Raw genomic sequence first — 18,997 nt, 5'->3', positions numbered from 1 at the left:
TGCGTCTTTCCACCGCCAGCCTCGTGATCGTTTTTCTTATTACTTGGTAACTAGAGTTCTAGCTTATTCCCAAGGCCCGTGTCTTTCTCTGGACTGCTGCTGCTCCACAGCTTTCTGTCTCTGCCTGAGGGCCTGTGCCACCCTTCAGATCCCTCCCAGGATCAGGCCCCATATCCCAGCTCATCCCTGGGGTGGGGCACTGACATATCCCAGCTCATCCCTGGGATGGGGCACTGAGTTCTCTCCAGGTTCTAGACTCTCTTGTTTGGGGCTCCCACTGTAAGAAGCCCCACCTATTTCATTCCTAAGAGTTGGCACAATCTGAGCACATCTGCTTTCCTGGGCTTTGCTCTCGTTCAGCCCTGCCCCTATTTTCTACTAGCTGTCAGCTTCCAGCAAAACATCTGGAAAAGGTCAGCTGCTGTGTAGGATAAAGCAAATCTATTGAGAGATGTTAGCAGACATCTGTCTGTCAAAAGTCTGCTCAAGACACACAAGGAACCCTTGTCAGTCCCCAAGTTCCTGGTGGTTATTGTATCAAATGCTCTATCCAGTGATAACCCTCCCTTCCTTCTCAGTTTTATGTCATTGAATGTCCCATGGTTCCCAGCCCTTTGAGAAGGAAAAGGAAGGAGAATGGGATGAATATAAGTGTTGAGACCTGGAGGCCAGCTGTGAAATGGGATACAGACAGCATGTCTGTTCAGGATGGAAAGCTGCCCTGACCTTTCTGTGGCCTGGGTAGGAAGGGAGGGGAAATGAAGAGCTGAGGTTCATGGCTTGAGTGGTCAGTCAGAGGGTCATAGCAATGTAGGGCAGAGGGTCATAGAAATGTAGGGCAGTGGGTCATGGCAATGTCAAACTTGGAGCAAACAGACTTAGGGCATGGAATTAAGAGCTCTGGGTTAGCCATATTAAATCAAGTCAATCAGATCTTATGCTCAGGACTAAGTGTGTAAGGGCCAGCAGCCCCTTTAAGATGGATACAATGGCTTCTACCTATTATTAGGATGACTTATGTAAAATGCCTGGCACTGTGTAGGCACTGGATAAGTGGAGCTTATTATTAGATGACAGGAGGAATTCTGGTAAGCTCTCCTCACCCTTTACATACAATTACAGTGAAAGGATTGGGAAAATGGTTAAGCACGGTCATTTGACGCCAGCTTTCTGGACTATCCATCCAGTCTCCTGTACTTTCATCCCTTCTTTCGGATCAGGGGAGCATCGGATTTTTAATTGTTCTCATTTTTATTATTTTATGTGTATGAGTTTTGCCTGTATGTATGTCTGTCTATCACGTGCATGCCTGGTGCTGGAGGATGTGGTGAACCTCTGTGTAGGTGCTGGGGTTCAAACTTCAGTCCTTTGCAGCAACAACAAGTATTCTTAACCACTGAGCCAGCTCTCCAGACCCTACATCTTAAAAAGAACACTTGAACAAGATTATTTCTTATCTCTTTTCCACATCTGTATTTAGTTTATTGCTAATACACTGACAACATGTAGATAGACAGCTAATGACTTGCAGTTGAGTGATCAATTGGCATGGCACTGGAAAATGCTCAGTAAAGCGACTTCCTAATATGCCTGTCATCTATTATGTCCCCGTACAAACTTGGACACTTTACATACACTATTTAATATATACTCTAATTTTGCTATGACATCATTATAATTGCCAAACTTTGGGGCAACATTAGAAAGGCTCAGAGGCAGAAAATGCTTTGGGTCAAAATCACAGGATAGTAAATGAAGGCTTGGGGACTCAAACATGGGACTTTGGGACTCCCCGGCTCATTGTGCTATACTGCCTGGGAAGGAGTCCCCTACATGTGAATTTGTGGGTCATATACTTGCTTGGCAATGTTCTACATGAATTGCATCTATCTGTTCAGCCATCACGTATCTACTAATCCAAACACCCAGTTATACAACAAACCAATATGAACTGGGAGCCTAAGAATATAGACAGCTAGAACAAGCATTGAAGGAGACGGATAAGGTCCCTTCCTACGGGGGTTACTGTGATACTTGGGGCATTTTTCTCAGCTGAGGAAGAAAGCCATTGCCCCCTTCATTGTGTTTTAGCTGGGTGGACTGAACCCAGTCTTGCTTAGCCACCTTAAAGGCTGCCAGCTGATACCCTTGCCAGGGCAGTAGAAAGAACATTAAACTAAAGGTGTCAGGTAGCAAAAGGATTAATCACAGCTTTGGTCACACACCAGCTGTGTGACCTTGGACAAGTCTCTTTCTTCTCTGGGTGACTGGGTATCTAATAATTGCAAGCATTTGTACAAGCATTTACGGTTGATAAGCCTTATCTCCTCTCCTACTGATCATGTGTATCAGATTGCTGCTGGTTTGTCTTCTTGGCTGAGAAATGAATACTTGCACTGTAGAGCCAGGCCTTGTGTTTCTTCTTTCATGAAGCTCCTGAACCCCTGTATGTTCCACGTTCGACTCTCAGATTTGCACGCCTTTCCTGTTCTCTGAGTCAGTTTGTGTGTATTGCATATCTCTCTAAAATTAGTAAATACCATATGGCAACATTGGATAACCACTAAGCGTTGGATGGAAAGGAACTAGCATGGCGTGAATGAGTTCTGAGTTGAATAGAGTTGCTCGTGAAGGAAGACAGTCACAGCAGCTGTGGGGGTGCATGCATATCTCTCAATCATGTGGCAAACAAGACAGAGCCCAGTTTTGCCAGTCCCACACAGTGATGTGTTCTATTTCTAAGATGACAAAGTGAAGAACAGGCGTGCCTTCCTTGTGGTCCCTTCACTGGACCCATGGGCTGCACAACAGGACCCTGCAGCCCCAGAACGTACAGTACAAGAAGCCTGGGCCCCTAAACCATACCTAGCCATCACTCTCCCAGCTAAAGAGAAGCTATATTAGATTGTTGTATGAGTAAGGGAAAAGCTTCCAGGAAGTTAAGACTTTGGGGCTCATTTGTTGTAGCAGCTAGTGTTGTCTTTACTGTCTGTAACTCATTACTTGCTGATTTCAGCAATTTTTAAACTGAGTTCAAGGCCAGCCTGGCCTATGGATTAAGTTCCAGGGCAGCCAGAGTTACACAGTAAAACCTTTCCTCAAAAAACAAAACTGACCAAACAAACAAAAATCACAGAAATGGCCACTTCAGTAATTTGGGAGAATTTAAAGGACATTTTAGAGAAGGAAGACCAGTCTGTTTTTTACCAACACATGACCATCTTTTGTGGTGCAGTCTCTATGTGGAAGGAGATGGTAAAGACACCATACATGGCCCGATCTCTTATGGTGCAGTGTCTATGATGCAGGAGACAGGAAAGGCACAGTATATACACAGCCCGACAAGCTTCATACAAAAGGTACCTCTGAGCTATTTTCCAGTAGTGACTAGGTTTTGTAACTCGTTTAGCACCAAGTTCTCTTTTCTCTAATTGAACATCCAGATCCAACCCCCAGGTGCTGCTGCTGCCACCACCGCCACAGTTTCTAGCTGAAAGATGCTGTTTTTAATCATTGAGGTCTCTGGTCTGGAAGGTGAGGTGGATGGCTTTTAGGGGAAGAGGATTTTAGCATCTCTCTCATTACAGAAATGCCACAGTTTTCATTTGCTTCCCCATTTCTGTTCTTTTTCTTGAATGCAGCATTTCTAAAGCAGAGATAAAGCGGCTATACTGATGGAATGTGGTGGAAACGGAAACCAGGCCTTGAGGGAGGAGAGACAGTAATCACTCCAAAACCAATAGGGATGATCTCAGGAAAAGGTTGAAACTCAGGATTATTTAGCTTCTCGGAATCCATACTTGTAGGCATGCTAATAGGCTGGCAGGATGGCCTTTCTAGTATGTGTCATTCTATAGTTAAATCAAGGGAAAACCACCACCACCTGACCTCTGTAAGATAGGATTGGTAGCAGTACCTGGCTTGTAGCATCACTGTGAAGGTAAGTGGACCAAGGCTACCAAGGGCTTCTAGACACCAAGCCCTGCACCTGGTGGGAGCTCTTAAAGTAAAGAGTGGGGATGAAATATAACATCTTAATAGAATATTCACAGCTTAATGCCACCGACCTACCTCATCAAAGTTGGCTCTTATTACAGTGTCCAGTATTCTCTGACAGTGTGTTCTGTACATCATAATAAAGGTGGAGACCTGCGGGGCGAGTGGAGGATCAACGATAAAGGAAGACGTTAGTGTTCAGTGTGGCTGCCCTGGGAATTTCAATGTTAACACCATTTATTCCACTGGCGGGATGGACTTTACCCACTATCTGTGCATCCTGAAAGACCTGAACGGGAATTGTAGCCCTTAAGTGATGTGCTATGACCTGACTCTTGGCTCCCTGCTCTGTGCTCAGATGGCACCCAAGCACCACCCTGCACTACAAAAGCACTGGTTTTACTCTGCTCCCATCTTGCACCTTGAGACTCTTGGGTTCCTGGAAAATCAAAAAATAACATGGTCTTTACACTCATGTGCCCAGTACACTGTAGCGTGCTTAGCATATGGTATGGTAGGGCTGAAGGGACTAAATTTTCCTTATGGCTAAGATACTAAAAAAATAAAATAAAAACAAGATAGAAGCCAGTGTATCATTTGTATAAATGCTTCTACAGAAGTTACCATAGGCATTTGGTGTCTATGAATTCTCTGAAATCTATGAGAGAGAGGGAGAGAGGAGGGAGAGAGGGAGAGAGGGAGAGAGGGAGAGAGGGAGAGAGAGAGAGAGAGAGAGAGAGAGAGAGAGAGAGAGAGAAACAGAGACAGAGAGAGGCAGAGACACAGAGAGAGAGACAGTCACCCCGGCAATTGCTTCAGATGAGGTTACCTTCTCCTCAGGAAGACTGGCTGGCAGGTTTAGGTCTTTGACGTTTGGAAAGTCTGGCAGCAATGTCCCAAGCTTGGACCGGGGAGAATATGCCACCGTCTGTTTGGTCACCTCTCTCTTGCCTGTCTCACTCACCCAGGCAGCTCCTTTCTTTGAATACATCACATCATAGTACTGGGAGCTTTCCTTCACCGCTATGCCATAGTAATGGTACCTGGGCAACCAAGAAAGAGACAGATGGGGTCCACATGACTCAGTATTAGATGACTATTTCTTGGGTTGGAGAATGTTGTCCAAAGCCAAGCATGACTGGACATATCCAAACCTGGGGCTAAAAGAGTTAACTCTTCTATAAGGCTTGACATCTCTGAAATCTACAATTAAGCCAAAGTTCCATGTTGCCAGCCATCAATCAGGCAGGTAAAAATAACTAAAATTGCCTCCTACAGAAAATGTTAAGTCAAATACTTTGCAAAGCAAAAGAGGGATGAGAAATGTTCCATTTGTACCTGATCTTGAATGTCTAGCAAATACCTTTCCATAAGTGCCTAACGTTTGAGTGTTCATCTCTGTGAGAACCGAGGAGCAGTTTGTGTCCATACATCAACAATAAAACCTTACCTGGCTAGGATTATCTTCTTCAGTAAAGGCTAGCTTCAAAGAGCTACATTTAAAAATTTTTAAATTTTATTATTATAAATTTGGAGACTAGGTTTGACTGTGTAACCCTGACTGGCCTGGAACTTGCTGTTTAGACCATGCTAGCCTCAAAACTCCCAGACTTCCACTTCAGAGACTCTGTCTCCCAAGTGCTAAGATCAAAGGTATGTGCCCCCACACCCAGCAGAAACTTTAATTTTAAAAAGATTCATCTACTGCCTCACTTGACCCTAATTGCCAAAGACCAGACTTTTTAAACTCACAATGGGTATAATAATCACAGACACACTTCCATTTACACCTGGAGGGAAAGAAGGAAGCTACGTCTGGTGGAGGAGGAGGTGGTGGGGTGTTTTGTACTTCAGCTAACTATCTACTGAGTACTTAAGTTCTGCGCACTTTGCAAAGTACTTTATTCACGCTAATTTGAAAATGAAATTAAGGATTGTTGCAGTCATCCTAAAGACGAGAAAATGGAAAAGGGGGGAAATCAAGCAATGTGCTCGAGGGTATAGACCAATTTCAGGCAAGAACAGGCTGTAGACCAGTCTGTTTGCCTACACAGCCACTGTGCAGTGCTAACCGTAAACAGGACGTGTGCATCAGAATTACTTTTGGAGTTTAATAAACGTGCAGATTCCTAGGCCCCTTCCCAGAACACACTGAGTCAGAACATCTGAGAATGAAGCATGAATCAGCCTTGAAATGAACAGCATAAGCTACTGTGAGGCCAGGCTCACCAGCTCGAGGTCCATGGCAAGAAGGACTTGACACACAAAATCTTCTCTCACAAAATCCCCCATGAGGCTAGAAATATCTCAGGCGTCACATTTTACAAACAAGGAAACTATCTTCTAGAGAATTTAAGTGATGCACCCAGTCACCCAGTGAGGAGGCAGCAGAGTCAGGATCTGAACTTCTAATGGGCTTTGCACCTTAGCCAGTGATTCCCAAGCTTTATTAACAATAAGAATCACCCACAGTGCACACGGCAGCATCCTGACCCCCAAGATTCCGATTTCCTGCATCTAGGGTGGGGTTTCACAGTGCAGTGGCGATGCTGTGGTAGTTATGGGCCTCACTTTCAGAAACACTGAGCAACACGTCAGCTACTTTTCTCTATCCAGATACATGGCGATGGGTACAGGGAAGTATTTTGAGTTTTGGGAAAGGTGTTCACGGGGAGAGAGAGATGGGTGCGTGTAACCTTCCCTTTCACAGCCCCCTTCCTGCTGGTACCATTCTGTGAAATTTCTGCCCAGTGGGCAGCTTGCCTCCATCTGCATGCCTCCTGGGATGAAGAACTCAGGCCCTCCGAAGGCAGCCCAGTTCATTTTCAGCCGATGTAGTTACCAGAAAGTTCTTTGTGTTGAGCTAATATCTACTGTCTGGGCCTTCTACTTCCCAACTGTCACATAACTGCCTTTCCATCTGTGGGCAATCTGTGGGGGAGGGGCTGGTTCCAGGGACTCACAGAGGTACCTTGTGGTGGAAAGACAGTTATATAGCATACCTCCTTAGCTTTAAAATGTTCCTTATAACTTAAGGTTAAGACAGTCTTAACTTAATATGACATTATGAGATAGTTACATTACTATAAGATAGAACAATTTATTTCCTGGTTCATCTATGCATGTTGCTGACATCTGCAATTATAGGAAAGCTACTATTCTGGTCTGGTCCCATCTTGGTTTTACTAGTTAGGTTCTGGAGAGAGAGTCAACACTCCTCACCAGACATGCCTCTGTTTCATCTATAGGAGTGCATTTGCTAAGGGATTTTGAGAGGCTATGCTGCAGGATGGAGACTTGTTTGCAGCTTGAAACATCCCATTGCCTTTAGATTGGCTGAACATGTGAATCCTCGTGGAGATGGTAGAATATGGCTCTGTGTGTGCAGAACTTTAAAAATGGATGCTGCCCAGCTTGCTACCATGTAGGTTAAAGAAAAGACGAACAGAAAGACAGGCTCTCTCAGAGAGGACCATTCTCCAAGTGCATGCTTTCTAACCTTTCTGGTTCTCCACATTTACCAACTTTTTCTACCATTCCTATTCTCCTTAGAAATCAGAAATTGAGGACTGGAGCCAGTGGTTTTCCAAAGACCACAGGCTAGACAAAAATTTCCATATGTTTCTATTTATTCAGCCTCTTTTTATTCAGCCTGCCCCACCCTAACAAGGTCTTGCTGTGTATGTAACTCAGGTGGCTGGTCTTGTAACATATGGCCTCACACTCCTGCCTCAGACTCCAAAATCCTGAGAAGATTGGAAGATGTCACCTTGCATGGCTCAAATCTGGTTCGACCAAGATTTTGAATTATCAACTTCTGATCACCAGCAAACAATTTTTAAAAATCTGATTTTTGTATATTATCCTTACTGATGTTGCAACCTTGCTTTTAAACAAAACACCAGGTTTTCTTTATAAATGAAGTTAGGTAGTTAGTTCTTCAGTGTAGTCACCCTGGGAAATAAATCATTGAGAAATCATCTCAAGATGTCCTTTGTTCAAAATTTTTCTGGACAGTCCTTAGGAACTTCTCTCAAGAGCTTCTGATACACACACACACACACTCATATAGACACAGACATACACAGAGACACAGACACATATAGACAATAGATACACACAGGCACACACATAGACACAGACAGACACCTATACGCACATATAGAGACACACACAGGCACACATACACCTAGACACAGACACACACAAACATATACAGATACACACACGAATACATGCAGACATACACATAGATACAGACACACACACAGTCTTGTTTTCAGACTTTACCATAACAGGGTTTTCCCCACTTTGATCATCTGTTTTCCTCCCTTGCCTTGCTCAGGGGCCAGCATGAGCATGGTGGGGAGCTCTGTCTCTTGGGGTAACAGTGTGCTTCCACCCCCCAACAACTCTGACTCTACCCCCTCTGCCCAGACATGACTTCTGCGGCCTATATGGAGATGTGATGTTCCTTCTTTTTGAAGAGGTTTCTGTGTTTGCTGGCTCATTGTGCTGCCTGCTCATGGCTGTCAAAGGTCTAGAATGCTGCATAAGAAGAAGGCACCCTCTAGTGGAGTCAAGGTGCACATTAGCATAATAAAGGTTCTTAGAAGACTCCCAGGAAAGGGAGCTGTTGAACTGGGGGTGGCCAAACTTGTGTGGCCACCTCCTTCTTCCAAGGGAAACTTCCTGACCCTTAGAAGTTTCCAAACTATCCTGAGAGGCAACTCCTGCGTGTCTTTGATGTAGTAGGACTGGCTGAATCCCCCTTTCTGATACACACCTGGGTGACAGGAATCCTCACAGGCTTCCTCTTTAGCATCAGCTCCTCAAAAAGTTCTCCCCATGCCTCTTCTCTTTTCTTACTCTCTGCTATCATGTGAAACATAGGTCTTCTTTTCCTGTCTGTCTTATGTATCAGAATGTTCCTGGCATGCCAGGCATGATGGTTCAGGACAATGATCTCATGTGAGGGGTCCAGGCAAGACGACTGTGCTGAGTTTGAGCTTACAGAGCAGGACTCCTGTCCCAGCAAGTGTTGGCAGGCTGGAAGAAACCACCAAGGCACCGGGAGAAACCACCTGCCCATCGTCCATGTTGTTGGAGCTGGTTTGTGCCTCTGGCCCACTGTATACTCTCAGAGCAGAGGTTATTTCATTGAACACTCTGAGCAACCTGGAAAGGGTCTGAGGGATCACAGGACTCCTTGGAGATATGCAAAGATTGCTTTACAAAGGACAACTGAGGACAAGGTGGCACAGAGTCAGATGGCATCGAGCAGCTGGCCCAAAGGTCCCAGCTGGCTTTTGGATGGCCAGGCTTACTCTCTGTCCTCCATACTTCCGCCCCTCAGGCACAGACCTCCCCACAGGCCTGTAGACCATGCTCTGACAGCCATCCTGGGCTCTGGCCTCAGGGTCCAGTGATGGACGCTGTGAGGGCAGCATGGCTGTTGGATACTTACTTTGACTGTCCTCGGGTCCCAAGCCTTCTGGTGGTTAGCTGAGGAAACTGCTGCCTTATGATCTGTAAGGGCGACACAAGAGCAGATTACCCATCAGGGTATAGGACTGACAGGGAAGCAAGCGGGTGCTGGTGCAATGACTGGCTAGGAGTCTTTGAGAACACTCTGGAGCAGACTCCTGGTGCTGGGCTGGGGGAGGGGCAAGTGGCTAGCACACTGACAGTTGTGGGGCTCAGACCCTGAGGAGCTCACTGGAGATCTCGCTGGGCTTTCTTTATCCCCTCTTAGTCACAGCACAGGAAAGCCCAGGATGCTTTAAAATATATTATTTCCCCTTGAGACTGCCATCATACTTGCAGCCAAACTCACCTTCGGCCCTGTAACTAGTCCTTGTGTACCACACCGCTTTGGTCCCTATGAGCTGGCCTCTTTCCATCTCACATCCCCCTACGAGAATGCAAGTTCACCCACATTTCACAGGCTTGCTTCCATCTCCATTTGGGGCTTCTGAGCAAGATGCCCCTGCTCAGAGGCCTTCTGAAACCAACTAGTGTCCAGTAGCAACAGTTGTCTCTCGCTGTCTCCAGGTTCTACTGTAAGGCTTCTATCTGAGAACAACCAGGGCACTTCCCCACTGAGTACTGACTGGGTCTCTTGCTACTTGGATGTAGAGTGTGCGAGAGCAAAGACCTTGCTTGCTCAGGGCTGGGACTTGGGAAAGCTTGGTCTTGCTGTGGACTGAAAAGATAAGGTTCTGGTCCCTGCCCAGAGGAGACTATTGTAACTACTGCGGCCTAGGACAATCATACTCCTGAAAGAAGTCGGGGGGGGGGGGATCTGCCTTCATTGGTGTTTACTGAGATGGTGTTTTTGGAGAGGTGACATAATGGAAAGTTTGTGTGGTGGCAGGGGAACTAGGGGACCTGGATTATATCTTGGCTGGGCCACTTGTGAGGTGGATGCATTTACATTTCACAGGGCACATCCCTATTTACAAAATGGGAATGAGGGGCTGGAGAGATGGCTCAACTGTTAAGAGTATGTGCTGCTCTTGCAGAAGGATCTGAGTTTGATTCCCACGTCTGGCAGTCCATAGCTCCAAGGGACCCAACGCCCCCTTCTGGTCTCTGCAAGCACCTGCACTCATGTGCACATACCCACCCACAGATGCCCATGCATACTCATCCTTAAAAATAAAAAACTTTAAAATAGAAATGATAAGAACCTCTACCTTAAAGAATCTTTGTGAAATTTGTGTGTGTGTGTCTGTCTGTCTGTCTGTCTGTCTGGGGGTGAAGGATGTGAATAGATGATGTAGAGCCCAGTGCTTAGTACATGCTCAATACATGAGTTTTAGACTCTCCTGATGGCTCTGGCTCATTTCATTCCTCAGAAGCTTTCAATTTTAGGCTTACTCAGAATCCTCCAGGTATACTTCCCTGCTGGCTAAGTGCTCAGCAGACATTCATGGTCAGGCTGCACAGTGTCCTGCCCAAAGAGATGCTATGCCTGTATCCCCACTGGCTGGGTGCAAGCCTCAGCTTTCTTTAGAGATAGGGTTCTTTTCATTACACTGGCAATGTTTTTCACCCACACTGGTGCTTTGACTAACTTAACTCATCTGTGCAATAAACAGGCACCAGGAGCCTGTTAGTTGTTTAAACTCAGCACACTCAATCTTTGTGTGCCTTGCTTTCCCTCTGTGATGTCTGAAGACTAGGGAGTCATGTAGTCTGTCCTTAATCAGAGGGACAGCTGATGGTGTCGCCAATTAAACTAGCGTCAGTTCAGCAGGATGGAAAAAAGTGAACAGATAGCGGGATACTGAGATCTTTGAGCGGGCAGTGTGAAGACTGTCCATTTTTGCACTTAGGGAGTTGAGTAACTTCAAGGTGGAGAATAGACAGGCAGCCTTGCCTCATCTCAGAGTGGAGGAGGAAAGAGCGCAAAGGATGCTCGGAGAATCTTCTGCAAAAATATCATAGGACCACTTTGGGAGAGAAATGAGACAAAAGGCTTACTTGGAAAAGTGCTTGCTATGTATATGAAGACCTGAGTAAAGTGCAGTATCAGAGCCTGTGTCAGCGACACGGCTCTTGAAACCCTGTTATGCAATCTGAGCCTATACTACAGTTTAATGGCTGTATCCCCTCACATTTGTGTCAGCCTGTGACCCAACCCCTCCAGAGGCTCATCACATGACCAGCTATAGAGCAAAGATATTAAGGATGGTTAAGTCCTGGATGGTAGAGATAAGCCAGGACTGCAGAGGAGTGACAAGAGAAACATAAATACGGAGTCAAGGCTTCATGCTGGTTGGAAGAGGATCATGATCTGGGTTCTGAGTTTCCTAACCACGCAAGTAGACAAGATAACAATAGTGATACAGGGGGTCTAGCCCCCTTTGGAAAAAGCAGGGCTACTCTTGTGTTTATCCCTGAGAAATTTCTTCTTCGTAAATGGGTACAGCAGCGAGCCCACTAATATTAGCAGATACTATGAAAATGGAAACATTTGATACCATCGAAAGCTGTAGTAAAAGGCCAGTAAGATGTGTCAGTGAGTGAATAAACAGCTTGCCATCAAGCCTGATGACCTCACTTCAATCCCCAGGGCCCACACTATAGAAAGTGCACTGTGGCGTGTATATGTGCACACATATTCGTGTGCATATATGCTAAACTAATGTAATAAACGGCTTAAGTCTGTGTAGTACAACTAGAATCCTCAGATTGCCAGGAATTCTATTAGGACAGCTGTTCCTCCAAAGAAGCTTCACAGTGTATGTCAGGAGCCACTAAACACTTTAGATTTTCTGATCTATTGATTCTAAGAAAATATCCTAAAATAAGAATGCAGAAGATGTGGGGCTTTTAGTAAGAGAAAAATTAGAAATACCACGAATGTCCCATGGCAGGGAACTGGCTAATACATGTTCTATACACATTCAATAGTACTCATGTAGCCATAAAGAATGGTCACAAAATCTCTTAATATGTCATGGCATCAAAACTCTGTGTGAGGAAATACCAGGTAGAATCACACGCATTAAACTCCGGCTATAATTTTTGCTTGTAAAGATACAAGCATGAGTGGAGCGTGTGGAGACCTAAACTGAGAATTCTCTAGGGTGGTTGTGTGGCGGATAGGACAAAAGCAGGGCTCTGGGATCCCTGCTGTCCTAAACTGTTTACACAAAGAAAGAAAAGACGTTTCTTATTAGTAGTAGTCCTAGTTGATAAAAATGTTGAGGATAATCTCACAAGATTCATCAAAGAGAGACCAGGATGTTAGAGTGTGGCTTCACTTTCAAACCATTTTCTGTTCCCAGTAAATCATCTCTGATAATAAAAGGAATCGGTACAGGTTTGTTTGGTTGCTAAGCCGTTGACTTAGGAGACTGGCTGGGTTCTGAAGGCCCCAGCTCTGTTTATGCTAATGGTATCCCAAACGACATCCACAGAACAAACAGGCAAACCCTTGGCTGGAGAGACAGGGTTGCAGGCTCATCTACTGACAAGCCACTGGGGCATAGTGACAGACTTCCCAGAATCATTTGTTCTACCGCCATGAGTCAACATGAGCTACCATCCAAGGCCTTGTCATTCTTTGTCTGGTCATGACACGGGCCTGGGAACTCACTGACCAGTTTGACCTATGGTTCCCTCCATTGCTCATGGTTTCTCTTGCTTACTTGGAATAACTTGTCTATCAGGATGGTGCCTTTACCATCTTTATGCCTAGCGATTATTTTTCTAAGAAAGTAGGCAGTCTTTCCTGTCACCACCATCCCCCTGCCCCCACCCCCACCAGTGATTCTGCCACCTGTGCTTCTCCCCTGGGAGCCAGCTGCTTCTTTATGTCCCTTTCATCTCTGCTCTAGCCATGTCATCTCCCAACAGGATGTCCTGCCTCCCACCCAGCCTCCTCAGGAGGAGCCACCTAAAAGACACATGTCATCATTCCGTGGTTTTGTTGGAAATGCTAGGTTCCTTTCTTCCCCCTCTGGAAAAGAATTCCCACTTCTGGTCCACTACCCAGCGTCTCTCAGATGTTCCCCAAACTACAAGTTCATGCTGCTCCTGTCACCATGATGCTTTCTTGGCTTAGACTGTCAAGCTCATGACCATGATGTCACCAATCCCCAGGGGGCTCCCCCGTCTTTCTCTGAGTCCCTGTCACTTTCCTTATGAACTGGATATAATTGTTTGAACCTGAAATATCCACCACAGCTTCATATTTTAAATGCTTGGTCGCCAGCTTGTGGTACAATTTTAAAGGCTCTAGAAGCTTTAGTAGGCAGGGCGTATCTGGGATAAGTAGGCCGTTAGGTGCAGCCTTTGAAGGTTATGCTCCCTGGACTCAGCCTATCTCGGTCTATGTCCTAGTCTGCGTAGTGAGAACAGTTGCCAGTCCAAGCTCACCTTTGTGCCCTGTGGGGCTGAGAAGCTATCTGACTGTGGGAGCCAGCCTGGAGCAAAAAGGAGGTCAAGGCATGTCCTAACCCCAAAAAGACTGAAAAGATCATCCTGAGACTGCAGAAGAAGGGCTCTCCCTCCCTGCCCTGGATCTGCACATCCTGGCATCAGGTTAGAGGTTAAACTTCCTCTCTCTTTATAAGGTGTTGAACAAGCACCTGGAATTCCTCCTCATGCAAATGAGGAATTCCCAGTACCTGAGCCCCAACCAATGATGATATTCACCCCAAAAGCTTCTACCCACTCCCTCAAGGATTAAACAAAGCCTTTGTTAACCCCCCACCCCCACCCCGATTAAATGAGCTGCTAAATGAAGCCCACCTCTCAAGAAGTCTGTTTCTCTTTGTGCACACTTGTTCCATGAGGTCTCCTTTACCCCCCCTCCGCCTCCGCCCCATACCCCTCCCCTCCTCCCACCCGGCCATTCCTACTTCACCTTCCCTCTCTCGCCTCCGCCTCCTCCGTTCTGATCATGCCAGTAAGGGAGGGGGAGTAGACACGCCTGCTGCCATGCCTTCTCCCTGGGATGGGCCGAAACTTCACTAAAACCATGAGCTAATACTTTCTCCCTCTGTGTCCATTCCTTCCAACCCTTCCCATGCCCCTCCTCCAAGCCTCAGACTGATCGTCTCTTTTTCTTTATCATTACATACATAGAGACAGACAGACAGACAGACAGACAGAGGTATAAACATATGCACAAATATATAAATTTAACCTGCAGAATCCATTTTTGGTTTTGTTTCTGTATGTATGTGGTTTGAGGGCTGACCACTTAGTACTGAACAAGCGGTCAGGGAGCTCGTGCCTGGGAAAGGCTAACTTTCCCTAACTTGGAAGTCATGAGTGTCTGGAGCCCTTGTAGGCCTGGGACCCCATGAGATTCTCCTCCTTCTGAGTGACGGTCTCACAGCAGACTTCCTGCTATCCTGGCTTTTCCAATCTTTCCACCCCACACATTTTGCCTTATAGTTACCTCTCTCATTTCTGTGGTCAAAATTCATGACAAGAAACATTGTAATCAGGCAGGGTTTATTTGGTTTATAGGTTGAGATCATACTGTACATCATGACGAGAAAGGTATGGTGGAAGCAGGAAGCAGCTAGTCCACGGCACTGATGGTCAGGAAGAGAGTGAACAGGAAATGGAGTCGGGCAATAAAATCTCAAGAAGTTCCACTAGTTCCACTTCCTTAGTGACCCACCTCCTCCAGTGAGGCTCCGTCTCCCAGAGGTTCCACGGCTTCCCCAATCAGAACTAACACTGAGGAAGGCTATGGTAAGGTACATTTCACAACAACATCTTCCATCTGTTAAGTTGTTGCAGTCAGAGTGAAAGAGTAGCCAATCATTTTCTCAGGATGTGTAGGCTGCCTGACCTGCTCCCTATAGAACGGAATGGTATGTTGCGACTACACAACAGGGCTTGGTGTCAGGCCCACTCCATCTTGGATCAGGTACCTTGATAGTCACGTTGCATACACCATCTCTGCTAACCAGCAGGAAACCAGCACTGGGCTCCACTGTTGTTCCCCCTGTACAGATGGACAAACTGAAACTCAAGGAGCTGAGCCACCCTCAGCAAACCACCAGCTCCCAAGATGCAGGCCTGGAACATTCACACTCTGGACTCAACTCTCCACATCGTCACTCCTTCTCCTTAGTGGAACTATCCTCAGGCCCCTGGCCTTCCTTTAATGTGAACTTTTGCCTTTCTGTTGCCTCCTCTTCTCCCCACATACATTGTATTTGAGGAGTGAATAATTTCTTGTTCCCATCAACTTTTCAATAAGGATTTCTCCTCTGCTCACCTCACTTTGATGCTCTTGGCGAAGTTCTTGTCCTCTGCTGGGGACAAAATCTGTATTTCCCTGCCCTAAGAGGTCACAGAAAGTGAGAAAGAGCCAAGGGAATGGTGATGCCAGTGGATGGTCCAATAATTCAGAATCTATCCACATCCAAAAAGATGTACATCTGATGAGTAAATATTTCTGCTTAATAAAAATACAGGCGTCATTAACACAATTAACAGAAGCCATTCTGGTGGAGATGTAGTTTTTAGTGGTGGAGCATTTGCCTCACATTTACACAGCCCTGGGTTCAATCCACATGTACACACATGCATGCACACGCACACACACACATACATATACACACACATATACACCATATATACCTATACGTATAAACACATGAATGCACATACATATGTATGCACACATGTACACACATAAAACACATGAATGCACACACACATTCACACACACACATATATATACATACACACTTAAACACATGAATGCACACACATGCACACACACATATACACATATACACACATAAACACATGAATGCACATATATGTGCACATACATATATACACACATACACACTTAAAAACATGAATGCACACACACATACACACACATACAAAAACACACATATATGCATGCACATAAATACATGAATGCACACACACATACATGCACACACACATACATACACACTCATACCACATAAATACACACTTACACATACACATATTTACATACTCACACCACACACACATATACAATTACACATAACACATAAATACACACATACATAGAGTCATTCTGTTTGGATACTTGAAGTTCCCAGATGTGTTTGCAGAAGGAACAAGCCGGATCCTTGCCTGTCCTGGGGACCCTCTGACACCCTCCAGGACTGCCTGCCTTAGCAGAAGCTCTTTCTGCTAATTCAAGCTGAATTTCTCTAAATTTTCTCATGTGAATGCCATTTCTGTCTACTCTAGATTGCTCAAAGTGTCATTCCTTGAAGGCCTCTCAGGGTGCTCCCTCTCTACCTCAGCCTGTGGCCTCCTCTACCCTACACTGCTGTGCCCTTGCTCCTCAATGCACACACTGCTCCTCCGAGTTCTTCTCAGTTCCCTGATGGCGGCAGAGTCTTCCCCGCCAAGCCCCGAGTGATCTGTCTCCTGTAGTTATGGTAACACTCCACCTTCCCTCAGTTTCAAATACATCCTGATTCTACCCACATCTGCCCATCTCTAGGGCCATATCCTCTCATTGCCCTGCTTCCAGCCACGCTTCCCTGTGACCACTTTCTCATGGTGCCCCTGGACAAAGCCCAGCCCTCCCACGCTCCCCCCATGGTCCCCTCCTTCACTCCAACTCACCTCTCCTGACCCTGTGCTCTGGCCATCTGGAACTGATTCCAGGTTTCACAGAGTCACTACCCTCTCCCTTGCTCTGGATTGTTCCATAGCTGTTCTCATGGTCTGGCACCTTCCTTCATGCCCTTGATCTGACTGATATTCATGAACCCTTCAAGTCTCACTTTAACCTTATTTCCTCTCAGAAATCCTCCCTGAGCCACTTGAATGGCAAACACAATTGTGTGATTGCTTTTAAACTGACCAAGGAAAACATATGCATATATGGCACCCAATATGGTTGTCATGGTTTGAATAAGAGTGACCCACATAGGCTCACGTATTTGAAAGCTTACTCATCAGGAAGTGCTATTTGAAAGGATTAGAAGGATGAGGAGGCGTGGTCTTGTTGGAGAAAGTGTATCATTGGGGGTGGGCTTTGAGATTTCTAAAGCTAAGACAGGACCCAGTCTCTCTCCTCCTCTCTCTCCTCCCCCACTTCTCTTCCTGTGGAGCAGGATGGAGCTCTCAACTACTTCTCCAGCTTCTGCCTGCCATGCCTACCACCATGTTCCCAACCGTGATGATAATGGGCTAACCCCTGAAACTGTAAGCAAACCCCCAATTAAATGCTTTCTTTTATAAAAATTGCTTTGGTCATGGTGTCTCTTCACAGAAATAGAACACTGACTAAGATAATGGGGCTCTGAAATATGTATGTATCATGAAACAGGCAGAGTAGGCAAGTCAGGATAAAAATCACCACACACACTTGTGCATCGAGGACATCTACAATATACTCTCATGGTAATTTTCAGGAACGTAATGCATCATTTCCCTTTGTCTCCATGATGTATAAAACTCCACCTTGAATGTACTCTGTCTGGGCAAGACTTCACATCTGTTGACTAGTGTCTTTCCCAAATCCTGACCTCGTTTATTCAGTGCTGGGAACAAACCCAGGGGCTCACACACTCTAGGCAAGCATTCAGTTTTTGAGCCTCATCGCCAGCATTCCATAGGATCTGTGTAAACAAATGGCCAACTCAGCTTTATCAATGCCTACCTTAGGCCCCTAAGACTCTATGGGAACAGAATCTCTAGCCTCGGGTCCTTTGACTCCTCCTCGTGGTCAGCAGTGCATGGCCTCAATAACCATAGTTATTGGATAATGGAACATGGCTTAGACTGTCTCAAAGGCTTTCACTGAGTGTGTGCTACAACCTGGACATCGGGTAAAGCCCTGAGGATAATTATGCTGGGTAAAATAGAAACAGCGTCGGTTCTGAAACGAACATCTCAACGTGAAAGAGAGATGACCCACACTGTCTTAAACCACAGACTTGCCACATTAGAGGTCAAAGTGCAGGGAGAGGGAAATGTGGAGGTGGGACTCTCTTTTGTATACCATTTGAGGACCGTGACAATACAGATCTGAGTGGTGACGGTGGGGGCGGGGAGGGGGAGTGAAGGACCTAGGGTTCCAAAGGCCCTGCTCAAGGAGATTGGCAGGCCGCAGTGGGTGGGGGTGTGTGGATGAAGCAGGGGAGGAAGAGACACAGGAGACACCATAGGAGGCTGTAGGCCCACGTAAACTCTCTGCCTTCATCGGGGACGTGGGAAAAGCTTCGAGGACCAGAAGGGAAGGGGTGGGATCAGCTCCCACTGAAAGTCATGTGGCTGTTGAGTAGAGGGCTGGCTGCAGGGGGCTCGGGCAGCAGCAGGGACACCAGTCAGCAGGCTGCTGCAGCCAGTCAGGCCATGATGTGGATTTGAAAACGGGAGGAATAAATGGATGACTCTCCTTTCATTCGCCATTAAAGACATTCCTAGCGTGTCAAGAAAGGGGAGTGGAGAGATCTTTGTGCACAATGGTGTTTATGCTTGTGTTTGGTGTGTTATA

General features: G+C 46.0%; 1 protein-coding gene across 2 annotated transcripts in view; it reads right to left on the bottom strand.

The window, feature by feature from the left end:
- Window positions 1-18,997, bottom strand: part of Rfx4 (regulatory factor X4) — a 132,269-nt gene that overhangs the window by 62,979 nt on the left and 50,293 nt on the right. The window contains exons 5-7 of one of the 2 annotated variants that reach the window (XM_028776974.1): window positions 9,464-9,525; window positions 4,826-5,039; window positions 4,072-4,149 (exon numbers count right to left, since the gene is read on the bottom strand). In XM_028776974.1, the coding sequence (XP_028632807.1) occupies window positions 4,072-4,149; window positions 4,826-5,039; window positions 9,464-9,525 (354 nt within the window). Of the gene's footprint in view, window positions 1-4,071; window positions 4,150-4,825; window positions 5,040-6,724; window positions 6,820-9,463; window positions 9,526-18,997 lie in introns of those variants that run through there. The other variant, XM_028776976.1, reaches the window with a different exon arrangement.

The sequence above is a fragment of the Grammomys surdaster genome, unplaced genomic scaffold, assembly GCF_004785775.1.
Source record: "Grammomys surdaster isolate TR1022 unplaced genomic scaffold, NIH_TR_1.0 275, whole genome shotgun sequence".
Taxonomy (NCBI): Eukaryota; Metazoa; Chordata; class Mammalia; order Rodentia; family Muridae; genus Grammomys; species Grammomys surdaster.
This window is presented reverse-complemented; position numbering and strand designations above follow the sequence as displayed.